The 9,589-nt window shown below is 44.6% G+C and overlaps 1 protein-coding gene across 1 annotated transcript in view; it reads right to left on the reverse strand.

Annotated features, from left to right (window-relative positions):
- The window catches only part of tmem131l (transmembrane 131 like), a 210,796-nt gene that overhangs the window by 32,246 nt on the left and 168,961 nt on the right, over positions 1–9,589 (reverse strand). Inside the window, exons 23-25 of the mRNA XM_072496016.1 lie at positions 3,394–3,579; positions 906–1,058; positions 9–604 (exon numbers count right to left, since the gene is read on the reverse strand). Of these exons, the coding sequence (XP_072352117.1) occupies positions 9–604; positions 906–1,058; positions 3,394–3,579 (935 nt within the window). The remainder of the gene's footprint in view (positions 1–8; positions 605–905; positions 1,059–3,393; positions 3,580–9,589) is intronic.

Genomic DNA, 9,589 nt, shown 5'->3' on the forward strand with positions numbered 1-9,589 from the left:
TAAGATACCTTTAATAATAGATGAAGCGAATTGTGTTTCATCAGTCCTGAAGCTTTCTGCTGACACCAGGTGATCGTGGTTTTCATCTAGAGTATGTGCTTGGAAAGATCCGTAGTGATTCAATTCTTTAATGTCAGGGATAGGAAGCACAGAGCTTTGTTCCTCTGACAGTACACAGGTCACAAGTTCATGATCAGTAGTAGGTTCAGTTTCAAGAAAAAATGGTTTCCCCTCACACTCTTGTACCATCTCCTCTACTTTTTCTAGATTCTCCCCTGCAAATGGTCCATAATTTTCATCATGTAGCTTCATATATGGAAGACTCTCCATATGAGGTTGCTGCTCCTTTGGGCTATAAAACGGCACGCCACTGGTCCGCCGATACTCTTCACTAGTCCCATTGGTAATATTTGTAGATGTATTCAGTTTACTTTTGCTGTAGTATTTGAGCTTTCTTGGACAATGGTTTGAGTTAATAGGACTCCGCTTTGAGGTACTTTGGGTTCGGACAGAGGACCCATTCAATGCTATAGTCCCTCTTCCTTTCCCCCTGTCTGACACATTATTGCCTTCACTGTAAGCCTTGCAGCCAGTTCTACTTAACCTGACAACAAAAAAGAAATTATTAAAATTATACCATCGATAATTAATCTAATTCGAAAGGTTGCCTGTATAAGCAAAGTAAGTTTTTTAATGAACGTAAATTATTGACTTGCTTGTGACTAATTAAACATAATTATTTCTAGTGTAAATGTACTACTTGATACTTAGTCAAGTGCATATTTTCACCATGCTCACTGATGTGAATCAAATAGGCAAACTAAATATAAATCACTGCAAAAGCAGTGTTCTTTTCTAAAGCTACTATTTGTTGAAAATAGGTTCTATTACTACAGAAAGCTTACTTGTAAGTTGTGGAACCAAGTGTGTTAATGGAGGTTCTATCCTGTTGGAGCAGCAGGGAGGTGTGACACGGTCTTGATCTAGATTGACTAAACTCTGTCAAAATGTAGTGAGCACGTTGATAGGCCATTATGATGACACAAAACAGCAGCAAACTACAAAACAAAAATTGCATATTATTTCTCTAGCTTACTGACAGGAATAGGATAATACATCAAAAATGTTCAATTTACTGATAGTGCATTATTGCGAAACTAACAAAGGCTTCAAAGTCCTCTCAACCCAGAACATTTTAAGGGGAGATTGCAAACTAAATCAGAGGGGACAATACAATCTGAGGGGGAACTTTTTGGAACTCAGCTGATTTTTTTTCCCATACACAGGAATTTCGAGCAGTGTACAATGACCACCTGGTCCACTACCATCTGTTTTTCACCCCAAAAGTTATATTTTACCCATAGAATGTGCAATGACCACATCACTTCAACAAAAATGCTACTGTCATTCAACTTCTTAAAAAAACGGTGCAAAGATTAAAGTTTCAGGAGAATTTCACTCATTTTTTCACTCCTTTAAAGTTAAGACATAATTTGAATAGGACGAATTTCCTTTACGTCATAAAAAAAAGTTCAAATCATAATCTAGGAGCCAAGGAATCTAGAACAAATAAAAAGTCCACCGTTTTTAAGTTTCTTGGAGGTTACAATGAAAAGAAAACTTGCAGACTGCACAAAAGTAAACTCTTAAACAGTAACAGCAGTTAGGGGACACATTTTCAGCATGTCTCCCGTTCCTCATTGAAGTAGCAGAGGCTCCCTGAGCCAGGGATTTGTGGATTGGATGAGGTTGATGTATAGGGACCCCCAGTGTTCGCACAAATAATATTAGTTTGAGGTATTTCTGTTTGCACCGGGGAACGAGGCAGGGATATCCGTTGTCTCTGTTGCTTTTTGCAATGGAGATCGAGCCTTTGGCAATGAGGCTTAGGGCTTCGGAGGTTGGGGGGAAGGGGGAAGCACCGGGTCTGATATGCAGTGGATCTGTTGCAGTGGGTCATGGATCAGGTGGAGAGTATTGATGGAGTTTGGGTCCTTTTTAGGGTATAAGCTCAACGTGGGAAAGAGCAAGGTTTTCCCGGTTAATGCTCGGGTGCAGGGGAGGGACTTGTAGACGTTGCCGGTCCGGCTGGTCAAGTCAAGTTTTCGGTATTTGGGTATACCGGTGGTGCATAGTTGGCCCAATTGCGTAAGTTGAATTTGGGGAACTTGGTGGAGGGGGAGAGTCCAGACTGCAAAGATGACTGTCTTGCTGAAGTTTCTGTTTATCTTTCAGAATCTCCTGATTTTTGTGCCCAAGTCTTTCTTTGGAAGGATGAATAGGATAATTTCTGAGTTTATATGGGCGGGTAAAGTATCCCGGATTAGGAGGGTGTTTTTGGAGAGGGACTGGCGGAGGGGAGGGTTGGCTCTGCCGAGCTTGCTGAATTATTACTGGACGGCGAATGTTGAAAAGATCAGGAGCTGAATGGTGGAGGAGAGGTCGGTGTGGGGACGGATGGAGGAGGCCTCATGTAGAGGGAAAAGCTCGAGGGCACTGTTACTGGCACCTCTTCCGTTCTCGTCAGGTAGGTGCTCCAGGAGCTGGGTGGTGGTTTCATCATTCAATGTGGAATTAGTGCAAGCAACATTATAAGATGGAGGGTATGCCATTGTGGGCACTGATCTGTGGCAATGTAGATTTATTCCGGTGGGGTTGCATTCTATGTTTAGGGCTTGAGAACAGGCAGGAATAGAGTGTTTTCTGTTCGTTTGGGGTAAGTTTGTGGAGCTGGGAGGGTTGGAAGAGTTCCAGTTGCCGATAAGTAACGGGTTCCGCTATATGCAAATCAGAGTGAGTTTTTACTGTATTGTGGGCACTTTGTGGGTGTGTTTTGTTTTAATACTTGGAAAGTCGATTGGGTGAGGACATAGAGGGATTTTGTGTTAGGACTATGGTCTATGGATGATGGTTACGTGTGTTCTCTGTTTTGTAAATAATTTGAAAATGCCTTGAATAAAAATATATATATTTTTTAAAGGTTTACGAATTCTAACATGTGGGATTTGGGACAGGTCTTGGAAATCAATCTATCAGTACAAATAATTCCGGAAACGAAAACCTGAACTTTTCACCTTGGTTACAATGGGAAAATCCTCATTAGTTACAAATTTGAATGCTTAAATCTCCATTCATTTTTCCATAAGGGAAAAAACAAGGTGGCAAGACTCAGGTAATCAACAAACAAAGTCGACATTTAGACTCCTGTCAAAAGCTTAATTTAGTACCTATTTAAATATAAATAGAAGATGGCAGGTACTGGGTATTTTAAACAAATTTGCTTTTCAAGAGCCAGGGTGAGAAACAATTAATCAAAACAGTAACATCACAACAATCGTTGCCAAATTAAAACTGTACTTTAAGTATATGCAAGTTTCTTGTTAAATTTCTGACCAGCTAAAAAGACAGACAATCATCCAGAATGGCTGCTCCCAACTAAGCGCTGGCACCAAGTCGGCACAGAGAGGTAACATGTGGTGTGGAAGAGTCACATTCAGAGTGAACTGAAACTGCAAGCCTCTTGCAGTTAAAAGTTGTAATTCACGGATCACCCAGGAAGTAGTGAAATCTGGTGTAAACCTGGACAGAAAAAAGAAATTTAGTGCAATAAATCAATGTGACCAAATTGAACAAGTTTCATCAGGGTTGGGGGGGGGGGGGGGGGGGGGGGGGGGGAAAGAGAGAACAGTGGGTCGATATCTGGGACTAAATGCTACACCCCAGATATAGGCCACTGAACTCATTCATCCTTCACCATCTTTTGAAAATTCGTTTTTTTTCCCAACTGCCATGTCTGTCCCCTACATTTATAATAATCTTTATTGTCACAAGTACACTTATATTAACACTGCAATGAAGATACTGTGAAAAGCCCCTAATATCAACATTCCGGCGCCTGTTTGGGACTTGTGGGAGGAAACCGCAGCACCCGGAGGAAACCCACGGAGTCACAGGGAGAACGTGCAGACTCCACACAGACAATGATCCAAGCCGGAAATTGAACCTGGGATCCTGGAGCTGTGAAGCAACAGTGCTACCCACTATGCTACTGTGCCATTTGACAAGGTAGGCGCAACCTGCTCCCTAGATCATTATTAATGTCCCTTGTCAACAACTAGGTTGGGAAGCCTTTGTGGAGAGTGTCTTCCCTCCCTGTTTGCCTCCGACAGGTAAAAGATGCTCCAGCTTCGATTCGTACCTTCCTACTCTCTGCAGTTCAGATCATCACCCAAGTACTGTGAGGCTTAAAACTATGCTTCTGAGCAAGATGCACAGTAAATACTAACATGTCAACTATGAGCACATAAATAAACACACAAAATAGTGGAAATACTCAGGTTAGGCAGTATCTATGAAGAAAAAGAACTAATGTTTAAGGTCAACGGCCATTCAACTGAATCGTCACCAGTTCCGGTGAAAGGCTATCAACCTTTAAATGCCAACTCTGTTTTCCTCTTCACAGATACTGCCAAACCTGTGTGTTTCCAGCGGTTTTCATTTCAATTTCAGATTTCCAGTATCTGCAGTATCTTGCTTTTGTTGATAAGCACAAACTCTTTTCTCAGCAATCTTATTTGCGAGTAAAACAAAGCTCACCAGAAATGCACATGCTGGACATAATCCTATTCTGCAAGAGTAAAATTAACATGAAGGAAATAATTCAAAACAAAAAAAACAATAGCTGGAGATCCATATTAACCAGGGGTTGTGGGCAGCACAGTTATGCAATGGTTAGCACTTCTGCCTCACGGTGCCAAGGACCCACGTTTGATCCCGGCCCCAGGTCGCTGGCCTTGTGGAGTTTGCACATTCTCCCCTCATCTGCGTGGATCTCACCCCCACATCCCAAAAAGATGTGCAGGGTAGGTGAATTGGCCACGCTAAATTGACCCGTAATTGGAAAGAAAATTGGGTACTCTAAATTTATTTGTTAAAAATTATCAGGGTTGTGTCCCTAAGTGTCAGCCTTGGATCAGTGATAGCATTCTTGCTTCTGAGTCACAAGGTTGACGGTTCAAACCCCTTTCAAAGTACTGGAGCACATAACAACTTAGCATGACACTTGATCGTAGTATTAAAAAGGGCTGTTGTCTTGGAGGAGCCACCATTGGAATGATAGAATTAACCAAAGTCCCAACTGTCTAGTCAAATGGATGACCCATAGCATTTCGGAAAGCACCGAAATCTCGGGCTGGATTCTCCGTTTGGGAGACTAAGACCCCACGCCGGCGTGAAAACGGTGGTCGTTTACGCCAGGGAAACTGGCGCAAAACGGGCATCGATTCTCCGTTTTGCTGGGGGCTAGCAGGGAGGCAGCGCAGAGCTCAGATACGGCGCTGAGCATTTCCGGTTCCGTGGCCGCGCATGCACACGGTGGAGGCCTGCAGCAACCGCGCTGTGCTTCATGGCGGACTCAGCCCGCGGACCTGGACCGCAAAAGTAGTGCCACTCCCCCATTCGGCCGCTTGCGCGCCCCGGACCGCCTGCCCACAGTGCCCCCAGCCCCAAATGAAATCCCCGCTGCCCTCGGATAGGCCCTCCCCCCAACTGTGGCGCCGCTGGATTGAGTCCACAGCCGCCACGCGAGGTTCCCGAATGGTGTGAGTACACGTAACCCACGCCATCGGGAACTCGGCCAGTTTGGGACAGAACATTGTGGAGCAGGCCTCAGGTAATGGCCTGAGGCCATGAATACTTCGTGGGAGTACGCCGCTTTTCAGGGGACGGAGATTCCAAAAACCAGCGCCACTCCTGATTTCGCCGTCAAAGCAATTTCGGCGTCGGGGTAGAGAATCCAGCCCCTGATCTTTGTCAATATTTGGAAACAAAGAATTACAGAACTGAAGATGATTATTTGGCCCATTCAGTCTGTGCCGGTTCTCTGCTAGACCAATTTAGCTCCACACTTGTTTCCCGGAGCCCAGGAAATTGTTTTTCTCGAGGTCTAATTTTCTTATGAACCTGCACTTTCAGACAGTACATTCCAGATCATAATCACTCACTATCCAGGTTTTTCCTCACATCGCATATGGTCAATCATCTGAAATCAGTGTCCTCTGCCTTTTGAACCTTCCATCAATGGGAAAATTTCCCCCCCCATCTACTCTGTTTAGATCCCTTCATGATTTGAAACCATAGTTTCCTTGGAATCCCTACAGTGCCCATTGAGTCTGTACCGACCCTCTGACAGAGTACCCTAACCTCACCAAAAAGAAAAAGGAGGCTTTTGAACGGTCTAGAAGGGTGGAGATAGTTAAAACCCTTGAGGAGTATAAAGAAAGTAGGAAGGTACTTAAGCGGGAAATTAGGAGGGCTAATGAAAAGTTCTTGGCAAGTAGGATTAAGGTGAATCCCAAAGCTTTTTATTCACATGTAAAAAGCAAGAGGGTGGCCAGGGAAAGGATTGGACCACTAAGGACAGTGGGAAGAATCTATGTGTTGAGCCAGAGGAAATGGGAGAGGTACTAAATGAGTACTTTGCATTAGTGTTCACCAAAGAAAGGGACTTTGTGGAAGATGATTCTTGGGTAAAGTATGTGGACAGTCTGGGTCAAGTTGACATCGAAAAGGAGGTGGTATTGGGTCTTTTAAAAGACATTAAAGTAGATAGGTCTCCTGGGCCGGATGGGATTTACCCCAGAATACGGAGGGAAGCAAGGGAGGAAATTGCTGGGGCCTTGACTGACATTTTTGTATCCTCATTGGCTACAGGTGAGCCAGTCCCAGAGGACTGGAGAATAGCTAATGTGGTACCGCTGTTTAAGAAAGGTAGGAGGGATAATCCAGGAAACTATAGGCCGATGGCCCTCCCGTCGGTAGTAGGTAAATTATTGGAGAGAATTCTCAGGGACTGGATTTATACCCATTTGGAAACAAATGCATTCATTAGCGATAGACAGCTAATTTTGTAAAGAGTGGTCGTGCCTCACTAACTTGATCGAGTTTTTTGAGGAGGTGACAAAGATGATTGATGCGGGGAGGGCGGTGGATGTTGTTTAAATGGACTTGAGTAAAGCCTTTGAAAAGGTGCCTCATGGCAGACTGGTACAAAAGATGAAGTCACACGGGATCAGAGGTGAGGTGGTCAGATGGATGCAGAACTGGCTCGGTCACAGAAGGCAAAGGGTAGCAGTAGAAGGATGTTTTTCTGAATGGAAGGTTGTGACTAGTGGTGTACCACAGGGATCTATGCTGGGGCCTCTATTGTTTGTAGTGTACATAAACGATTTGGAGGAAAATGTAGCCGGTCTGATTAGCAAGTTTGCGGATGACACCAAGATTGGTGGAGTGGCAGGTAGTGTTGAGGATTGTCAGAGGATACATCAGGACATATATAGGTTGGAAACTTGGACTTGGGCAGAGAAACGGCAAATAGAGTTTCATCCTGACAAATGTGAGGTAATGCATTTTGGTAGGTCTAACATAGAGGCGAAATATACCGTAAATGACAAAACTCTTCGGAATATAGAAAGTCAGAGAGTTCTGGGCGTGCAGGTCCACAGATCTTTGGAAGTGGCAACACAAGTGGACAAGTAATCAAGAAGGCATACGGAATACTTGCCTTCATGGGACGGGGCATTGAGTATAAAAACTGGCAGGTTATGTTACAGTTGTATAGAACCTTGCTACAGCCGCACTTGGAATATTGCGCACAATTCTGGTCGCCACACTACCAGAAGGATGTGGAGGGTTTGAAGAGTATGAAGAGGAGGTTCACCAGAATGTTGCCTGGTCTGCAGGATGTTAGCTATGAGGAGAGACTGAATAGACTCGGCCTGTTTTAATTAGAATGACAGAGGTTCAGGGGTGACCTGATAGAGGTCTACAAGATTATGAGGGGCATGGGTCAGTCATCAGGGGCATAGGTTTAAGGTCCGTGGGGCAAAGTTTCGAGGAGAGGAGCGAGGCAGGTTTTTTATTTTTTTTATTTTTATACACAAGAGGGCGGTGAATGCCTGGAACGCATTGCCAGGGGATGTTGTGGAAGCAAATGCATTAACGGCATTCAAAAGGCATCTTGACAAATGCATGGATAGGGTGGTTTTAGAGGGATACGGCACAAGGAAGTGCTGAGGGTTTTGGCCAAGGTTGGTATCATGACCAGTACAGGCTTAGAGGGCCGAAGGGCCTGTTCCTGTCCTATATTGTTCTTTGTAGGCCCACTCCTCCACCCTAACCCGTAACCCCACTGAACCTGCACATCTTTGGACTATGGGAGAAAACAGGAGCTGAATTATTCAAGACTGACACAGGGAGAAAGTGCAAACTCCACACAGTCACACCCAAGGCAGGAATTGATATCCGAGTCTCTGGTGCTGTGAGGCAGCAGTGCTAACCACTGTGCCACCGTGTCAACCCTCAATCAAACGTTCTCTCAACTTCTTCAAGAACAGCCCAGCTGTTCTAATATTTTTCTCATTCATTCAAGTGATGTGGGTTTCATCGGCTAGGACAGCATTCATTGCCCATCTCAAATTGCGCTTGAGAAGGTGGTGGTAAGTTGCCTTCTTGAACCGCTGCAGACCATATGGTGTAGGTACACCCATAGTGTTAGGGAGGGAATTCCAGGATTTTGACCCAGTGACAGAGAAGGAATGACATTATATTTCCAAATCTGGATGGTGATTAGTTTGTAGAGGAACTTCCAGGTGGTGGCGATCCCATATATCTGCTGCCCTTGCCCTTCTCGATGGTAGTGGTTGTGGGTTTGGAAGGTGCTGTCTAAGGAATCTTGGTGAGTTCCTGCTGTGTATCTTGTAGATGGTGTAGACTGCTGCGACTGTGCGTCGGTGGTAAAGGGAGAGAATGCCTGCGGAAGCGATGCCAAACAAGCAGGCTGCTTGGTCCTGGATAGTGTCAAACTTCTTGAATGTTGTTGAAGCTGCATTCATCCAGGCAAGTGGAGAGTAGCCCATCAACTCCTGACTTGTGCCTTGTAATTGTGGACAGGCTTTGGGGAGTCACGAGACGAGTTACTCGTCGCAGGATTCCGAGCTTCTGACCTGATCTTGTAGCCACAGTATGGCCAGTACAGTCGAGTTCCTGGTCAATGGTGACCCGCAGGATTTTGGTTGTGGAAGATTTGGTGATGTTAATGCCATTGAATGTCAATTATTTCATATAACTGCAGTCCTTTAACATTGGAACCATTCGCAAAAATATTTTCTGCACAGTCTCACCCTTGCTGAAGTGCAGTGCCCAGAAATGGGCACAATACTCGAACGGAAGACAAACTGGTATTTTAAAAATAAATTCCATGGTTTTGAGGTCTGTGCCGCTATAAAGCCCAGGGTCCCTTTTGTCTTTTTAATCATTTTCTCAACCTGCCTTGTTACCTTCAATGATTTGTGCGCAAATAGCTCTAGGATACTCTGCCCTACAATTCTAGCCTTTAGCCTATCCATATTCTGCCTACCAAAATATACCACTTCGTTGCATGAACATAGAACAGTGCCTAAGGAGGCCATTCGGCTTATCGAGTCTGCACCAGCCCTTGGAAAGTGCACCCCACTTAAGCCCCACACCTCCACCCTATCCCCGTAACCCAGTAACCCCACCTAACCTTTTTGAACACTTTTAGGGCAATTTA

This window comes from Scyliorhinus torazame, chromosome 3 (genome assembly GCF_047496885.1).
Source record: "Scyliorhinus torazame isolate Kashiwa2021f chromosome 3, sScyTor2.1, whole genome shotgun sequence".
NCBI lineage: Eukaryota > Metazoa > Chordata > Chondrichthyes > Carcharhiniformes > Scyliorhinidae > Scyliorhinus > Scyliorhinus torazame.